Raw genomic sequence first — 20,441 nt, 5'->3', positions numbered from 1 at the left:
AGAATGGCGTGAACCCGGGAAGTGGAGCTTGTAGTGAGCCGAGATTGTGCCACTGCACTCCAGCCTGGGTGACAGAGCGAGACTCCGTCTCAAAAAAAAAAAAAAAATTTTTAGAGATATCAAATTATACCATATATGATGTTTTTACTTATTTTGCTTGGTTTTATGATCTATACTCATTGATTATTTTTTTGTTTTTAATTTTAATTTTTCCATATTTTATGGTAGGATGTCTGAAATATACATATATTCTTATATCTCTTATATCTGAGATATAAATATATATGTGAAATATAAATATATTCTACCGGATTTTATGGTAGGATATCTGGAATACATATTCTTTTATGGTAGGATATCTGATATATAAATATATTCCCAGATTTTATGGTAGGATATCTGAAATATAAATATAAATATATTCCTATAAGAATATATTTATATTTCAGGTATATATGCATGTACCTTAGCATTGTGGTGACTTATAATAGGTGCTCAGTCAATGTTTGTTTCCATTCTTCTTGGACATATATGAGAAGGGCCATATAAGATTATTAACTATTTATTTATTTATTTTTTTGAGTAGTGAAACTCTAAAGACTCACAGTCTGAGGACCATGGAGTTGTTCACATCCGTGAACAACTATGTTGTGAATCTTTTAGTTATAAAGCAAACCTTTCTCTGGAGCATGTTTGTGTTTTCTCATTTAGGTTTATAAATTGCTCTGACACTAGCGGGATTGCTGTTTAAGAGTCTTGTGAGGTAGGCTGCCCGATTATTTTAGGTGCTTCCAGTAAGAGCAGATATTTTTTACTGGTGAATAAGAGACCACATTATAATTTGTCCTTTTTACTGAGAGTGCATAGTATATTGTATACTGTAAACTTGTATAGTATGTGAAAACTTTTTACATGGGAATCTTGGAACAAAGTCATAGATGTCTAACTCGTTTGCTAACTCTGAGGATGTGGAGGATGGATATGGACATAGGAAGTTCAACATGTGTATCATGGAATGGGATATGTAGGTGTGTAATCTATGATACAATTTCAGATCTGAGAGTTTCTAGTGGTTCTAGAGAAGAGAATAGGATGGATCTGGAGCTGTTGTTAATTATTTGTAAACTCCTATTTTGAAGTGTGATTGCTTTTTACTCTTCAGCATCTCCTTTGGAAATCTTATCCCTCTACTTTCCTGCAGGGAGTTTGTGGATCCCTGTTTTGGGTGGATCAGTAAAGAGGATGCAGTTGGGGCCTCAACTTCTTTTCTCATTGAGGAAAGAGTGAGGGGTGCTGCTGAGAGAAGTGCTTCTACAGTAGCCATATTTGAAGCTTTGCTTAGAGGTAATGCTGGAGTGTACGCAAATTGCCTTCAAGATTCCAGTAGTTTGTGATTTACAAATTTGTTTGAGCAGTTAACATGAGTATATTCAGTTTGTTTATCTTTGTTAGCAGTTTGTGTTCCCAATGGAAAACAGCTTGAGAAAGAGTTGCTGGAGTATAGAATTGTTAAGTGCTTCCCTAGCGTGTTCTTGGACTTCAGATTGCTCACCTTTTTTTTTTTTTTTTTTTTGTCTCTTCTTGGTTTGTTTGTTTGAACTTGAGCCCTTTGGTGTGACAAGTCACATACAGCTTTTCAGGGTCTAAGTTTATGGTTACATAAGATTATTGTTTATATGTTTCAGAAGCTTTGCTCACTTGTTTATTCATTCATTCCATAAATATTCCTTGAAATGCTTACTGTAAGCAAGATTATGCAGGGCATGGTATTAGGTGGTAATTAGGGAAAGGGAAAAATGGAAATTATATTTTGCAGATACAACAAAGGCTGAAGAGGTGTGTGTGTGTGTGTGTGTGTTTTAGATACACACGCATCTATATGTACACAGAGACACGATCCACAGTTCTGTAGGAATAACTTCCTAAACATCTTTAGGATCTACCTCTTTTTCCTGTTCCCACTGTTATTTCTTGGCCCTTAACATCTCTAATATACACTAGTATTTCTGTCTTCACACTGTTTTTTTCTTTACACAGCTCTTTTCACAGCCTCTCCATTAGCACACAGATTGGAATTGTGTCTCCTTGTTACCCACAGAATAAAACCCAATGTTCTTAATATGTAGTCTTAATATAGACGCTATAAATAGCCCCTTTATTAATCTCTCTTGAGTTACTCACTTTTAGGTTTCAGCTCCCTACTGAGACCCCAACTGGCTTTACCTTCTGTTCCCTCCTGGTTCTGCTTATCTTCCATTGCCCCTGTGGACCTGCTTTCTGTCATTGCCTTCCCTGCCCTCAGTCTCAGGAGCCTGAGACTGGCTTCTAGATGGGTTTGGACAATGGATAGCACTGGTAGGAGGAGAGTAGAGTTGCTGTGTTTATTTTCCTGGCTTCCTCCTGCAAGATCATGTCATGTTGGCTCTCCCAGAGGCCATGGCTCATATCATGGGGTCCTCTTTGTCTTTTCAAATCTGTAGATGATAGCAGCTTCAGGAGGTTGCACTATCTTTTGACTGTGCCCACACCCTTCACACCTTGTAAATAGTCCCTTTCTTAAACTCTCCTTAAATTACCCAGTTTGAGGGTGCTATCTGTTTCCTGCTGGGATCCTGATGGCTGTGTTGCCCAAACCTAAATGTCAGTCATGCTTGCAGTTACAGCTGTGTTATTTTCCTGTAGTACTGATTTCCCTCTTTTATTAAAAGTTCTGTGGTGGCTGGGCATGGTGGTTTATATGTGTAATCCCAGCACTTTGGGAGGCCGAGGCAGGAGGATTGCTTGAGTCCAGGAGTTTGAGACCAGCCTAGGAAACATAGTGAGACTCTGTCCCTACCAAAAAAAAAAAAAAATTAGCCAGGAATGGTAGCACAGGCCTGTAGTCACAGCTACTTGGGAGGCTGAGGTGAGAGGACTGCCTGAGCCCAAGAGTTCAAGGTTACAATGAACTATGATCATGCCACTGGACTCCACCCTAGGTGACAGAGTAAGACCCAGTCTCTTAAAAAAAATTTCTTTGAGGTCTTTTTCATTCTTCCCCTCTTTTAGTCTTTTTTCCTTTCTTCTTTCCTGGCATTGCAGCTGCCATATTATGGCAATGGAAATGTTTGAATGAATAAGGAGGGGATGGACATCTGAGTTTCCCTGTTGTGTAGCATAATATTCATTTAAATGTCTGAAATGAGATCTTTAGAGAAAATTGAGGGAGTTGGTACATGAATCAGTGTAGTCACTTTAATAACGTGATTTTTATTTCATTCTTTTCAAGATAAATTTAGTACTTCTTTTTCTTTACCTTCTACATATTGGGGATTAACATTGATTTACTTTAGTCTTTCTCTTTGTAAAATGCATTTTAGATTTATTCCATTGGAATATTTTGTAATAGCACATATTTGAGGAAGTATATATGACATGTTTAATAAAATGGAAGAGATTTCAATTATCACTGAATTGAGGAGAATATGGGAACATCTGTTTACATCTATCCAGGTATTCATGTATCTGTTTTCCTCAACATATCATAGGAGTAGTGCACTAAGAGCAGACATAGATGCCTAACAGTTGTGTTTAGCAAGATCGAAATATGTATGTGGTACTGTCACCCATGGCCCTGATAGGAAACAGATGGCATATTCAAGCTGGATAATTTGAAGAGGATTAAATGAAACAAGTATTCACAAATAGGTGGGCAGAGTTTAGAAAATCAACAAGAGATATTGTAGTACCCTGGGCTAGCAACAGAGAGGATGGGAATATTGCCCCATAGACCTGAAGTGCAAAGAGAAGGAGTGCTACCTCAAAAAGAGAGCTATGTGGAGAAGGCTGCCTGATAGCAGCTGTAGTCCCAGGTAGAGGGTGAGCCACCACGCCTGGCAGTTATTATATAGTTTTAAAAGTGACTCCTCTTAAGGAAATTTTAATTAAGAGAAAAATATCCTAGAACTATGATTAGTGTCAAAACAGTATCTGTGTTCTTTAGGTATTAAGGAAAAAGTGTATCTGTCCTAAGAAAGTGTTTATAAGGAGAAGAATCTTCCTAGAACACTAACTTTAACACAGAACTCTCATCACTACTCTAAAAAATTAACATTAAAAATAATCTTGGCCGGGTGTGGTGGCTCATGTCTGTAATCCCAGCACTTTGGGAGGCCGAGGCAGGTGGATCACTTGAGGGCAGAAGTTCAAGATGAGCCTGGCCAACATGGTGAAAACCCATCTTTACTGAAACTACAAAAATTAGCGGGGCTTGGTGGCGCGTGCCTGTGGTCCCAGCTAATCAGGAGGCTGAAGTCGGAGAATCACTTGAAACTGGGAGGCGGAGGTTGCAGTGAGCCAAGATCTCACCTCTGCACTACTCCAGCCTGGGCGACAGAGCAAGACTCTGTCTCAAAACAAAAACAAAAACAAAACAAAACAAAAAAAACGATCTCAGTAGCAGATAAAGACTATTCCATTGCTTTTTGGTATAATGATATCTGTTTACTCTGGAGGGATGGACATGCCTCTGTGTGCGTGTGTATAATACATATGAACAATAGGGGACATAATTTTGACATATTTAACTTGACGAAAGGGATGCTTAGACAATGACAACCCAATATTGAACAGTGCTCAATACTAAGTTTCTTTATGAAGATACCATTGTTGTATTAGTGGAGATGGTATAATATATTCTCAGTAAAGACCTCAGTCTTTACTCAGTTCTCATGCTCTTTGATGTCTTAGCATTTGATATATTAGATTTGCTATGTACTAGATACTCTGAGCTTTGGTTTTTGTATCACAACATTGTCCTACTTCTCTATTGTTCATTCGTTCTTTTGTTTAAAGAATGGCCAGACTATGCTGTTGAACAAGACAGACACAGCCCTTGCCCCTTGGAGCCTGTGAGCATCCTTTCTTCCTCTCCTCCTATAGCTTCTTTTCATGTTTTCTCTGTGGATATTAGTCCTTAGCTAATTGCTTTGTTTCTTTTAGTCTGGATTTGCCTTCTGTAAGAACTGTTTTATTCTCCTAGCTTAAGTTGCAAATTCTAATGCCAACAACTTACACATCTTTCTCTACTTCTGATCTTTACCCTGAATTTTATTCACTTAGCCATTTAATAAATTTTTTTTTTTTTTTTTTGAGACAGAGTTTTGCTCTTGTTGCCTAGGCTGGAGTGCAATGGCGCCATCTCAGCTCACCACAACCTCTGCCTCCCGGGTTCAAGCGATTCTTCTGCCTCAGCCTCCTGAGTAGCTGGGATTTTGGGCGCCCGCCACCATGCCCGGCTATGTTTTTTTTTTGTGTGTGTGTATTTTTTTTAGTAGAGACAGGGTTTCACCATGTTGGCCAGGCTGGTCTCGAACTCCTGACTTCGTGATCCACCAGACTTTGCCTCCCAAAGTGCTGGGATTGCAGGTGTGAGCCACCGCGCCCGGCCAATAAATTTTTATTCAGATCTGTGTGCCTGGTACAAAGGATACAAAAATGATAAAGGTAGCCTTTGCCCTCAGAGTTGCTGACACACACATAAAAAGTTAAAGTACAGTGTGATAGACATATGTACATGGTGCCATGGGACAGATAAGAAGGGAGTACCTGGCTTGGACTTGAAGGAGAAATGAGAGAGCAACTATCCGCAGTAGAAGGCTGAGCATTTCAAATCCCTATGAAACCTAGGGTTTTGAAAACAGTATGTTTCGGCAACAGCAAGTGGTTCAGTGTGACTGGAGCCTTAAGGGGACAGTGGAAGATGAGGCTGAGCATTTAGGGAGGTGCCACATTGCCCCAAAGGCAGTATTCTCAATACTAAACTAATGTTCTTCCACCATAAATGAGCTCCCCCTGGCAACTTCTGATTTCTGTCAGTGGAACTTTCATTCTTCATATGTCCAAACCCTGAAGTGCCATCTTCAGGTCTGCCTCAGCATTTGTGATCAGTGTTCAAGTTTTGTATCACTTCTATATTCAAAACATTCTTCTGTGCATCCTATTCTACACACTACTTATTACCTAATTAGTAGATTATTTCAAAACTGTAAATATTTGTGTTTCTTCTTGCTCTCTCTCTCCCTTTTTTTTTTTCCTGGAAGTTAATTTCTAAAATTCCTCATTTTACCATGTTGCTGACCCTGAGCAAAAGAGGACAGTGATATTTTATTTCCTACAAACTCACGTCCTTTCCGAGTATTTTAAACCCATAATCCTTTTTCTTTCTTTGGAGTTGGGAGTCTTGCTCTGCACCCATGTTGGAATGCAGTGGCATAATCATGGCTCACCGTAGCCTCAAATTCTTGGGCCCAAGTGATCCTTCTGCCTCAGCTTCCCAAATATCTGGACTATAGGTATGTACCACTATGCCCAGCTATTTTTTTTTTTTTTTTTTTTTTGAGATGGAGTCTCGCTCTGTCGCCCAGGCTGGAGTACAGTGGCGTGATCTCAGCTCACTGCAATCTCTGCCTCCCAGGTTCAAGTGATTCTCTTGCCTCAGCTTTCCAAGTAGTTGGGACTACAGCCACCATGCCCAGCTAATTTTTTGTATTTTTAGTATAGACGGGGTTTCACTGTGTTAGCCAGGATGGTCTTGATCTCCTGACCTTGTGATCCACCTGCCTCGGCTTCCCAAAGCTCTAGGATTAGAAGCATGAGCCACCTCACCCAGCCACCCAGCTAATTTTTTAAAATATTTTTTAGAGACAAGGTCTTGCTGTGTTGCCCAGGATGGTCTTGAACTTCTGGCCTCAAGTGATCCTCCTGCCTCAGCCTCCCGAGTCACTGGGATTACAGGTGTTAGTCACCATGCCTGACTCCTATAATCTTTTAATAAACACAAAAATCTCAAGCACTGTTATTCCTATGAAAAACCATAGAATTGCAGAATTCAGAGATAATCTATAGCAAATAATACATTGTTCCATTAACTTTCAGTTTTTTCTTCTTCTTTTTTTTTTTTTTTTTTTTTGAGACAGAGTCTTGTCCTGTTGCCCAGGGTGGGGTGCAGTGGTGTGAACATGGCTTACTGAAGCCTTTACCTCTCGGGCTCAAAGGATCCTCCTGCCTCACCCTCCTGAGTAGCTGGGACTACAGGCACATGCCACCATGCCCAGCCAATTAAAAAATTTCTTTTGTAGGGACGAGGTCTCAATATGTTGCCCAGGCTAGTTTTGAACTCCTGAACTCAAGGGGTCCTCCTGCCTCAGCCTTTCAACGTGTTGGATTTATAGGTGTGACCCACCGTACTCAGCCTACTTTGAGTTCTTATCGTGAACACAACATGTATTATACTGAGTGAGGTTTTTAAAGGACAGATTCCCCTTCTCCCAATCATATCTTCCTTGCTGCAATTCTAACCTGTTAACCTAGCCAGATCACTTGTCTCCATGGGAGGCCGTATATTCCCTAACTCTGGAAGAGATAGCTTGTGTTGGAATCCTGGTTCCACCACTTCCTAGTTTCAGCAATGCTCCTAATTTCTCTAAGCTTCGACAACGTTATATGAAAAAAGGAGGTAGTGATAATACCTACTTCACAGAGGTGAGGTAAGGATTGAGTTAATCTATGTGGCCTAATTCCCAGCATGTACAAGCATGCAATACATGTTGGCTACAAAATGCGTGTACCTTGAAAACTTCTTGCTCATTCCCTTTGTGCTCTTGTTGATGCAATTCTCATGCTTTCCTGCCTCTCTCTACCACTAAATGGTCTCCTTGTGCTGCTCCCTATTGCTTGTGTTTTACCTGTCATTTCACGTTCAACTCAGTTGCCTCTTCTTTAATAGTCTTTTCTAACTCCTCCAGTCTGTGTTGACCTCTGAATTCCTATAGGTCCTTCTATGCCATTTTAGTAATTATATTCCTATTTTTATGGCATATTTCTGCCTTTTATGGTATTTCTTCTTAACTTTACATGCAATAAAAGAGTTGTGGAATTACCATCTCAATCAAGATACAGAACAGTTTCATCATTTTCCCCAAAAAATCTACCTTGGGATTTGTTTTTAAACAATTTACTGGGTATACATTCTTTTTCTACATATACAATTTAGGTTCTTGAATTTAGTATTGGTTTTATACAAATTTGTCTTACCTAAGTATGGCTTACTATTGTGCATATAGTGAGTGAGTTTGTATAAAACAAAGCCTAAACGCATGGTAAATTTGAATATCTTAAGAAGCCACTAATTTAAATTATTTAACTTTGGTCTTTCAGGGTCATTTTATTTAGGTGCAAAATTTCAACTGAAAATTATTTCGGTATAACTTGTTAAAAGTGGTTTTGGAGCCTTGCCAGGGCTAATAAAACCGGGTGTTTGTATGTCTTTGGAAAACAAAAGGCTTTTTCTTTCTATTTTTATTACTGAATATATACTTGTGGTTTCTATCATTTTCTTTCTCTCTCTTTTTCTTTTCTTTTCTTTCTTTTTTTTTTTTTTTTTTTTTCCTGAGATGGAGTCTTGCTCTGTTGGCCAGGCTGGAGTGCAGTGGCGCAATCTTGACTCATTGCAACCTCTGCCCCCTGGGTTCAAGCGATTCTCCTGCTTCAGTCTGCCCAGTAGCTGGGACTACAGGTGTATACCACCATGCCTGGCTAATTTTTGTGTTTTTAATAGAGACGGGGTTTCACCATATTGGCCAGGCTCGTCTTGAACTCTTCATGTCAAGTGATCTGCCCACCTTGGCCTCCCAAAGTGCTGGGATTACAGGCATGAGCCACCTAAATTTTTACATGTTTTTTCTCCTGGATGACATTTGGTTGTTATGATATTAATTACTGAATTTATTTATGGAATTTTGCCTTTTTTCTTAAACACAGTTTAATGTAAAGCAATTCAATTAAAAATGAATTAACTACAGAATGCAAAATGGAAAACCTTCCTGTTTTCTCAGCTTTATTTTTCCATGGGCTAATTTTGCTCTCCTCCTTGTGGAAGTCTCTTTTATTGTTTATTTCTAAAATTGGAGGTCAATGCAAGTAACAGTATTTATACTTGGAAAAAGGTGGGGCTGATATGGACAAGCAAATGATGCTGCATGATTTCCTTAATCTTTGCCCTTGGGTATAATGGAGATCCATCTCCAGAGAGGGCAAAATATGGCTAGGATTTGCATCCCATTCAGTAGACTTTACTTCCTAATGAAGTGAATTGAATTTAATCATGTGTGTCTTTTTTTCCCTTCCCCAACAGCTTCCATGCCTATGGCTGTTCTAAAATTGGGCCAAATATATCCATTTCAGAGAGGCTTTTTCTGTAAAGACAACAGCATCAACTATCCGTACCATGACAGTACCGTCACATCCACTGTCCTCATCCTAGTGGGGGTTGGCTTGCCCATTTCCTCTGTAAGTAAATTAATAAGTAGGTAGTGATGGGTTTGTTGTGCTGGAGGTTGGATGAAGCGTGGAGTTGGGGCGGGGGTAAATCCATAGTACTGTCTTCACCAGTGTTGATATGGTGAATGATTGCTTGAGGAATATACCCACTGTTTTAGTCCAGAGGCAGTGTTTCTCCAGTTAAAGGTGGATGTTACCCAGAACAACTTGGTGTCATTCTGAAGAATGATAGATTATTTTTGAATAGGAGAGTCTTTTTGAGTCATTTGGATCAACTCCTCTCAGTAAACAAATGAAGAAACTTAGGTCCAGACACTTGTTAAAGCCCAGTAAGCTATTGTACGGCAGAGCTGAAACTAAGATTATGCTTGCTTTATCATACTGTTAAGTGGAAATTGAGGCCATGAAAAAGGAAAATGTTTGCATATTAAATTTGAGAAAACAAACTCGGCAGAAAGACCACAAATATATATGCAAAATAAAAGTATCAGAATACATTAAGATATGTCACTATTGGCCGGGTGTGGTGGCTCACGCCTGTAATCCCAGCACTTTGGGAGGCCAAGGTGGGTGGATCACCTGAGGTCAGGAGTTCGAGACCAGCCTGACCAACATGGAGAAACCCAGTCTCTACTAAAAATAAAGAATTAGCCGGGCGTGGTATCTCATGCCTGTAATCCCAGCTACTCGGGAGGCTGAGGCAGGAGAATCGCTTGAACCCAGGAGGTGGAGATTTCAGTGAGCCAAGATCACGCCATTGCACTCCAGCCTGGGCAACAAGAGCAAAACTCCATCTCAAAAAAAAAGAAAAGAAAAGAAAAGTCACTATTTCTTTGTACTGTCCTTCAGATAGTTCATCAGTTTGTAGGACAATATTGGGTTTCACTGTTTTAAATAATTAAAAATTTTCATTCTAGTTTAAGATTCACAAACTAGGTTAAGATTGCCACTTGGGATATTATGCCTACTTTCTTTACCCTCGGCTGTCATTCCTAAATCTTGCCATTGTCATTTTATGTGACTTGGAAATAGAAGGGAAGGAGCAAGGTGAAGATTTACCTCCTTGAGTGTCTTGGTAGTACAGCATATCACACCTTATTTCTCGTCTGGCCACCTGTCTTGTTACTTGCCTTTCCTAGATATATGACTTACAAAACTTTAGTGTCTCAGTAAACTCAGTAGCCTTGTTCTGACGTAGGACTGGCTGGCTTTTCTCTCTCTATTTTGCCTCCAAATTGGCTAAGAATAATAACCTAGTTGTTTGTTTTTCCAGCTTATATATCTGAGTTCATTTTGCCTTTTTGTCTGGTAGATTTTTTTCTAATGGGCTTCAGCTCAGTATTTTGAAGGTGAAGGGGTCCAGGATTTTATTATGTTCTAAGAGGTATAAGTATTAATATATTCTTACAATTCTAATTTGATTATAGCTACTTTTATGGGAGTAAAATGAGAGAAAAATCTAGCATTAAGTTTAAGGAGATACTTCTTTTTGTAAGAAATACATCCCACCATAACTGGTTACTTAAATTTTAGTTATTCAGCTTAGGAGAAACTGTGTGCGGGGAAGTACTGCCACTTGGATGACAATAGACAGTGTTACTGTACTATATGAAGTACTAAGTAGTTGTGGTAGCCATGATTCTGAGCAACTGTTGCCAGATAAAGTTTCTTTTTTAAGAAAAACTTGCCCCTGTATTTGAGGAGATAATTGCTTGAGAGTGAATAAATTAATTGTAATAATAATACATATATATTTTTGAGATGGAGTTTTGCTCTTGTCGCCCATGCTGGAGTGCAATGGTGTAATCTTGGCTCACTGCAATCTCTGCCTCCCAGGTTCAGGTGATTTTCCTGCCTTAGCCTCCTGAGTAGCTGGGACTATAGGCGTGCGCCGCCATGCCCAGCTAATTTTTGTATTTTTTAGTAGAGATGGGGTTTCTCCATGTTGGACAGGCTGGTCTTGAACTCCTGACCTCAAGCAATCTACCCCACCTCAGCTCGGGTTCAAGCGATTCTCCTGCCTCAGCCTCTCAAGTAGCTGGAATTACAGGTGCCTGTCACCACTTCCAGCTAATTTTTGTATTTTTAGTAGAAATGGGGTTTTGCTGTGTTGGCCACCTGGCAACATGCCCCTGGCCCATAATCTTTTATTAATTAAAAAAATTATTATAAAGTAGAAAGAGAAAATAAATAGCCCTTAGTTCTACTACCTGAAAACAACTACTGGTAGCATTTTGATGTTTCCTTTAGTTTGACAGGTTTTTTGTTGTTGTTGTTTGTTTGTTTTTTATTTTTATTTTTTTGAGATGGAGTCTCACTCTGTTGCCTGGGCTGGAGTGCAGTGGCACAGTCTCGACTCAGTGCAACCTCTGCCTCCCAGGTACAAGCAATTCTCCTGCCTTGGCCTCCTGAGTAGCTGGGACTACAGGCACACACCACCACACCTGGCTCATTTTTGTATTTTTAGTAGAGACGGGGTTTTACCATGTTGGCCAGGCTGGTCTCGAACTCCTGACCTCAGGTGATCCACCTGCCTCGGCCTCCCAAAGTGCTGAGATTACAGGCGTGAGCCACCACACCCAATCTAGTTTGAAAGTTTTTATATCATTATGAGCACACCACAGATTTAGTTTTGTGCTTTGTTTTTTTACTTATCTTTATAACAATTTTTTTTTTTTTTTAGTTATAGTATTATAATATCAAGCAGCTTAAATAGCAATAGGGCTAAATTTTTTTTTTTAAGGAGTGGAAAAAGACAGTATCAATCTTTGTATCAATCTTAGTATCAAACTTTGATTAATTCCTTTGAGTTTGCTGTTAGAATTGACCTGGAAAAATATTTTAATGCTAATTATTTATTTATTTGTTTGTTTTGAGACGGAGTCTTGTCCTGTTGCCCAGGCTGGAGTGCAGTGGCATGATCTTGGCTCACTGCAACTGCCGTGCAATACCACCACACTCGGCTAATTTTTTGTATTTTTAATAGACACAGGGTTTCACCATGTTGGTCAGGCTGGTCTGGAACTCCTGACCTCAGGTGATCCACCAGCCTCGGCCTCCCAAAGTGCTGGGATTACAGGCATGAGCCACCACGCCCGGCCTAATGCCAATTTATTTTTAATTAAAGAAGTAGTATTTGGCCAGTTTCTGGGCCTTAAATGTGCTTGAATGTGCAGGAAGGGATTCTTGCAAATTCTTAGGATAGATTTGTTTGTTTTAATAGTTTGTGTATAACATCTGTTGTTATATATAGAAAATAATTTATTTTCTATAAAATGAATTATTTATGCTTAACATAACTTTCATATAATATGCCTTATAATTTGATCAGAATTAAGATTGGGATGATAGAAAATCTGTATTTTAAAGCAGTGATTTATTTTTACAATGCAAGGTTCATAATCTTTTTAAGAAATATATTCTTTACTGTTTCTTCTTTAGCTATTCAAAAAGGTGCCATATTCAGAAAACTATAGATTTCTGCATTTTTGGCTTTTACTTTTTTTTTTTTTTTTCTTTGGGTTTTAATGATCCATATTAGATTTGACACCAGACTTTTTTTTTCCATCATTTTTGGCTTTGTGTAGTTCTACCTTCTCCCTTGGTAATTCATTATACATTTACTTTTATAAATTCTTATATTTCTAGAAAAAGGTAGGACTTTTTGTGTGCAAACTTTCAGAGTAATGATAGTAACAATAAAGTTAGTATTAAATCTCAAATCCATATGTTGCAATGAATAATACACTTTGTCTAAATTTAAAAATTTGTAGTTTCAGGATAGAAAACTTACCTATGTTTAATAGGCTATTTTAAATTGACTTGAGTACTGACTGTAAGTAGTTGCTTTTCTTAAGTGATGATTATTGTATGGCATAACCTTTTAGCAAAAATACTTAGCCTAAAATAACAGTATAGCCAATGCTTGTGACCAACTTATTAAACTTTTTCTAAAGAGTGATTGTATTACTTATGGTGACCTAAACTGGAAATGTACATGGATGTTTGTGAAAAGGGCTTAATCACTTTTTTTTTTTTGAGGCAGAGTCTCGCTCTGTCGCCCAAGCTGGAGTGCAATGGTGCGATTTTGGCTCACTGCAACCTCCACCTCCTGGGTTCAAGAGATTCTCCTGCCTCAGCCTCCTAAGTAGCTGGGATTACAGGGGTGTGCCATCACACCTGGCTAATTTTTGTATTTTTAGTAGAGATGGGGTTTCACCATGTTAGTTAGGCTGGTTTCAAACTCCTGATCTCGTGATCTGCCTGCCTCGGCCTCCCAGAGTGTTGGGATTACAGGCGTGAGCCATGGCGCCCAACCAAGGCTTAATCACTTTATATATTTTATGTTATTGTGTTGTATTTTTTGAGATGGAGTCTGGCTCTGTTGCCCAGGCTGGAGTATAGTGGTGTGATCTCAGCTCACTGCAACCTCCGCCTCCTGGGTTCAAGTGATTCTCCTGCCTCAGCCTTCCAAGTAGCTGGGACTACAGGCGTGTGCCACCACAACTGGCTAATTTTTTGTATTTTTAGTAGAGATGGGGTTTCCCCATGTTGGCCAGGCTGGTCTTGAACTCCTGACCTCAAGCAATCCACCCACCTCGGCCTCCCAAAGTGCTGAGATTACAGGTATGAGCCACCACACCCAGCCACTTTATATATTTTATAACTTAGTGAAAAACAGATGACTACCTCAAAGAAAAATGGGGAAAGGGCATGACTAGAAAGCTGTCAGTAGAAGAAAATTGCCAGGAAATATAAAGAAATGCTTTAACATTTAACATTTCTTAAGACTAAGTCTTAAGAAATCAAAGTTCACATTAAAGCAACACTGAGAACACAGTTTGGCCTGTCACAGTAGCAAAGGTAAGAACTTTCCCAGCTTATCAAGCATAGAAAACAGGTGTTCTCATACACAAATCTGGCAGGGGTATAAATTGGCATTAAAAAGAGTATATTGTTGGACCTATAAATTATACTGGAAGGAATTTATCCTGGAAATAAAAGTTTCATGTAGAGAATTAGTTGCAAGACAGCTGATTACGGTACCTTTTATAGAAGAAAATTGGAAATAAGTAAGTTCAGCTGTAGGGGACTGTTTTATGATTTATTCTAGTGATGAAATATTATGATATTCATTTCACAATTTTTGATAATATTGACATGGAAAGATTTTTGTAATATATTGAGAGGGAGAAGAATTGTAATGGTTCTTTCTGAATAGTGGGATTATTAGTATATGAGATATTTTCATTTTGTCTCTTATATTTTCTGTTTTTCCCCTCCCTTGAACATTGTTTTTTCAAATAAGGAAGCCTATTTTTATTTTTTAAAAACCCATTAGAAATTTTTCTGTTTTCATTTTCATATACCTGAAGTTTAAATGCCTTAACTATATACCCATTTTTACATAGTATTGTGGAAGCTTAACTGTTATGTGTGTGGATTTTGTCTGTTTCTAAGAAAGTGTCAAAAGAAAAAAAAAAAAGATCAAAATAACTATGTTTTGAGATTTCACAGTAAATCAAACTTCACTCCTTGTCCTGTGGCTCAGCAGTCTACGTAGCTGACTAGGCTTTTTAGAAGTGATTGGTTGTCTATGAACCTGAGTGGATCTACACATACCCATGTAACTCCTTGAATGTGGAAAGTTTGTCTTTTGTGTTGCAGCATGCTGTAATTCAATTCTGACACTAACCACCTGGAGTTAGCATGAGACTCCACGGATTTAAGGTCATTGTCCCCAATAAGACTGCTTTCACTGTAGTTTTCAGGTGCAAATTTGAAGTTCCCCAGGCTGCAACTCTGGGGGTTCCTGTGACTCTGTCAGGTTCAGTAATTGGCTAAAACAACTCATAGAACTCAGGAAATCATTTTACTTATGATTATAGTTTTATTATAAAGAATCAGAATGAGCCAAATTAAGATACACAGTCAAGGTCTCAGGGTGGGGGACAGCCTGAATGTAGAGCTTTTCTGTCCTCTCCCAATGGCATCAAGATGTATCACTTTCCTGGCACATTGATATGTTCACCAACCAGGCAGCTTCTCCAACCTTCAGTGTCCATTGTTTTTATTAGAGTTTTATTATGTAGTCATGATTGATTGAATCATTGGCCAAGCAATTGAACTTGATCTCTAGTTCCCCTCACCTCCCTGGAGGTTGAGCTGGTTTAAAGCCCTGTCCCTCTAATCACATGGTTAGTGTGACCAGCCCCCATCCTGAGTCATTCATTAGCATAAACCCAGGTGTGAACCAAGGGGCTCAAGAATAACAAAGACCCTCCTATTACTCAGGAAATTCTAAGGTTTTAGAGTCTCTCTCCCAGGGACAAAGGCCACATTCTTTGTTATAGACCCCAGTCTCTGTATTTTTTACTTTATAGCCTTGGTACCTTGAAAGTGTTTAAAGCACTCAGTTGTTGGTTTGATACAATTTAATATTTTTAAAAAAAGTTTTCGTTGTTTCCTTTCCATCTGCCAACCCAAGTTTACTTAGGAGTTGGAAACTTTCCATCTAATATGGGTTTCTATTGTTGAAAAAAATTATTCTGATACTTGTTAAAATGGTAAGGAAAACTTTACTCAAGAGTATTGCACCTAGTGCAATAGTGGAGAGCTCAACTCTGACTACAACAAGGAGAAGGGGGTGGATTTACGGGTGAGGGGAATCAGTGGATGGAAAATCACGGGGGGATTTATGTGTAAGGGGAATCAGTGGATGGAAAATCACGAAGAGGAGACATCAAAGGTAGGAGATTCTTGTTAAGGCAGGCCAAAGATTTATATATCAAAGGTGGGGGATGAGGAATTTAATCATATATCAAGGGTGTTCAGATATCAAGGATGAGGGGCTTCTTGCTTAGCTGACTTAGCAGGACTTTTGCTAAGACTGGGCCTGTCTTGTCCTTGCACACCATGCAAGGACAGGCTGACATGAAAGGCCAAGGTTGAGGCCTAGTTGAGAAGAGGGTTCACAGCTGGTTAACTAACGTTTAGTCAACTAAAGAGCCTTTGTCACTGTCTATTAATGATGAACTTTATCTTAAGTGTGCATTGCATAGTGAGTTAGTAGCTCATCATAGAAGAACATCTATGTAAACATACCTTAATATGCAAAAAACCTTTGTTCTAGGTTAATTCAGAAATATGCATTATTTAAAATCCCATTATATCTCCATTTAATAGACCAAGTATTGGTCTATTAAAATTCCTTTACTCTAGGATGTGGATTGTTATAGTTTTTGGTTGGAGATTTTTGCAAAGTCATTCTAAGTGTAAAAAATACAGAAATGGAAATAGCCTCTCAACCCCAAATTTCTAATAATGTAGTTTTTTTTTTTTTTTTTTTTTTTGAGACAGTCTCCCTTTGTCACCCAGGCTAGAGTGCAATGGTACGATATTGGCTCACTGCAACCTCTGCCTCCAGGGTTTAAGCAATTCTTGTGCCTGAGCTTCCCGAGTAGCTGGGATTACAGGCACGTGCCACCATGCCTGGCTAATTTTTGTATTTTTAATAGAGACGGAGTTTCACTGCATTGGCCAGGCTGGTCTTGAACTCCTGGCCTCATGTGATCTGCCCACCTCGGCCTTCCCAAAGTGCTGGGATTACAGGCATGAGCCGCTGCACCTAGCCTCTAATAATGTACTTTGAGTTATCCTTTTCAACTGATGTTGTTTGTGTGTTAGCATAACGAAAAATGTCTAGCTTTTGTATACCATTAAGCACTTGTATTTTTCTGGCATTGATTAATCAGATTTTCACTATAAATATTACTAGTGTAATAATATATTAAGTAGACAATATTCACAATTTTAAAGGATAAAATGCGACTTTTTAAGAAATATTAAGAAATATTTTTTATTAATTTTGGTAGTCTAATTGCTCCTAAGGTAATTTTAAAAAATCACTTTTACTCCTTTTGTTAACACCTGGGGGAAATAACACAGGATACATTTTTTGGGTTGAATTGTTGTGGAATACCACATTTGTAAAGTTTGGGATTTGATAATGTTTTGGAAGATGAGGGAGATTATTTACTATAGATACGTGGATTTTCTGAAGTTCTTTGTTTTTGGTACATTGTTTGAAAAAATAATATTTTTTTAGAGAGGCTGCCCACAAAGCAAGTAACTGAGGTATAATTTTTATTATTTTGAATAGCTTACTTAAATGGTAATAAGAAATTGCTAGTCTTGAGGAAGAAAGAATGAGTGGGTTAATAAGTTTATTTTTATAAGGTGTAAAGTACTATGTAAGTAAAGTGTTCTTATGGCAAAGTGGCTTTAGAATTTTACCCTGCATGGCAGAGGAGATTGGAGTTGGTTAGCTTTTATGGTATGGCACATCTCTCTTGCTGTCCTTTTCCTGTACTGGTGCAGGAAGCTGGTATCCAAACAGTCTATTGCTCACATTTGTTTGTCATTTCTCCCTTGTTTTCATGGGGACATAGGCGCTGTGCTGCCATTTCTTATTTTCACCTCTATAGGCAGTAAGACAATAATCTTCACTAGAGTAGGGATGGTCTGTATTGCTTACCATTGTAACCTTAGTGGCATGTAATAGGTGTTTAATAACTTGAGGTAGAAAATTTTATGAAAAACTACAAAATGTTAAATAGAATAAGATTGTTGTTTATGTTTGATAATGACTACTACCATGAAAATTCAGCTTAACTCTGTGGAAACTGACCATATTTCCAAGTCATCTCTTGCTATCAGATACCTCATTAAAACAGTTTTTCGGGGGTGGTGGGGAAAAAGGAGACTTACATTGAGTGCGTATCCTGACTGGAGATATGTGTGTGTGTGTGTGTGTGTGTGTGTGTGTGCGTGTATATATTATATACTATATATATATCTCATATATATCTATATATATATCTCATATATCTATATATCTATATATATACTATATATATCTCATATATATCTATATATATACTATATATATATCTCATATATATATCTCATATATATATCTCATATATATATCTATATATCTATATATATATCTCATATATATGTTATATATATATATTTCTCCAAAGGGAGAAATATAAATATATATAATTTAAATATAATACGTAAATATAATATTTAAATATAAATATATAATTACAAATATTTATATTTCCCCCTTTGGATGTATCTTATGTAAATAAATATATATTTATAGATCTTATAAAAATAAAATATAAATATATATATGTATTTCCCTCTTTGGAGATATCTTAAAATATGGGGGAAATGCCTATTAGAATTGTAGAAATATAGTGCTGTGGAGATTGGTTTCTTGGGTTGGAAAAAAGTTTTATTTTCTTGTTTTCTTATTCTCATATGTAGCTGCATTTCCTATCTACAGCATTGTGGAAAGTACTGATTCTCAATTCTTATAAGCAGTTTTATTAACAAAATAGTAATAGCTCCATTATTTGATAGTCTGGCCTATATGTCTGGGTTCTTCAGGCTTCTAGCCTCCATCCACATTCTTCTCTACTTGTTCAGGCATTAAGAGAAGAATGTATTTCCTGAAATATTTCACAAGTGGACACAGTTCTTTCTATTCTGTGGGTCTTTTGGTCTGCCTATGGGGTCTTTTTTTCTTCCAAACTATTGAGGTGGTACTTGATCTCACAGTAAATCCCAAGGCGCCTGCCATCTGTGTGTCAGGATTTCTCAGACTGTTGCCAGCTGCTGTTATCCCCAAGGCAGTGTATCCCTTAGTGATTTGCTATTGTGGTCTCTAAAGTTGCATGCTACTCTCTCCTGGACATCTGGTATGTTTTAGATTCATACAATGGAATAGTGCTCAGCAACAAAAAGGAACCATATATCCATGGTGCTATATAGGTGATCCTTAAAACATTATTTTGTGAAGGCATTTTTGTAATTTTCCCTAATATTAGAAGAGTTCCCTTCACATGTAAAAGAGTTTTTAACCAGTTTCCCAGATTTGCTGGATACCCCAGCACCAATATTTCTAACTAAAACTGTTAGTATTGGTATTATGGTTCCAAGATCCTGAGCATTTGTGCAAGCGGAAGTTAAAGAAGATGTGGTGTGACCATGTTCATATGTTGTCCTTTCGTGTCTCTAATAAAGGACGGCGAAGTGTTCTTGTGGTATTTGGTTTGTGGAAGCAGTAAGTTACCATATCACATACTCTGTCTTGAACCATTATAAATATTCACTGGTAAAATATAGAAAGTTGTGTTTATTTGTGGCTGAGTATGAATTTACTATGCAGAGAACCTGAGTCACGGGCTGACTAGTGAATGTATCAAAAAGCGGAATGTGGGAATGTAAAAGGGTGCAACCACTTTGGTAAACAGTTTGGCAATTTCTTAAAAAGTTAAGCATCAGCTTACCATATGACCTAGCAATCCCACTTGTAGGTATCTACCCATTAGAAATGAAAACATACCTACAAAAATACTTGTGTATGAATGTTCATAGGATTAATCATAATAGCACAAAACTGGAAGCAATCTAAATGTCCATTAACTGGTGAGTGGATAAACCAAATGTGGTATATACATACAACTGAATACTATTCATTAATAAAAAGGAACAAAATGCATGCTGTAACACAGATGAACCTCAGAAACATTATGCTGAGTGATAAAAGCCACATATAAAATACTACATATTGTGTAATTCCATTTATATGAAATGTCTAGAAAAGGCAAATTTATGTAGAGACAGATAGCAGATGAGTGGTTGCCTGGGTTTGTTAGTGGAAGCAGGGATTGAATGCAAATGGGCTCAAGGGAATTTGGGGGGTAATGAAAATGTTCTAAAACTAGATTTTGGTGATGTTGCATAGCTATATAAATTTACCAAAACCATTGAATTATATATATACTTAGAATGGATGAATGTTATGGTATGTAAATTATACCTTGATTAAAAAAAGGGAGAGTGAAAATGAATTTTGCCAGCTCAAGTAATAAGAAACAGTGTTTGACAAGGGTAGTCATTTGAGAAATGATGAAAGAGATTTAGAGATATAATCTTTCAGGTAAAAGGAGAAGGATTTTGACTTGAATTGATAAATGAAGAAAGGGAACTCTTTCACTTTTGCCTTGAAATCTTCAGTAAATGTCAAAGTTAACATCAAGTAT

At 37.8% G+C, this 20,441-nt stretch overlaps 1 protein-coding gene across 2 annotated transcripts in view; it reads left to right on the top strand.

The window, feature by feature from the left end:
• Positions 1 to 20,441, top strand: part of PLPP1 (phospholipid phosphatase 1) — a 114,626-nt gene that overhangs the window by 37,950 nt on the left and 56,235 nt on the right. The window contains exon 2 of one of the 2 annotated variants that reach the window (XM_054487955.2): positions 9,173 to 9,327. The exons of the other annotated variant lie outside the window; for it this stretch is intronic. Coding sequence (XP_054343930.1) covers positions 9,173 to 9,327 — 155 coding nt within the window. The remainder of the gene's footprint in view (positions 1 to 9,172; positions 9,328 to 20,441) is intronic. 2 annotated transcript variants of the gene reach the window in all.

The sequence above is a fragment of the Pongo pygmaeus genome, chromosome 4 (assembly GCF_028885625.2).
Source record: "Pongo pygmaeus isolate AG05252 chromosome 4, NHGRI_mPonPyg2-v2.0_pri, whole genome shotgun sequence".
Taxonomy (NCBI): Eukaryota; Metazoa; Chordata; class Mammalia; order Primates; family Hominidae; genus Pongo; species Pongo pygmaeus.
Note: the sequence above shows the minus strand (reverse complement) of the source record. Positions and strands in the feature narration are given on the sequence as shown.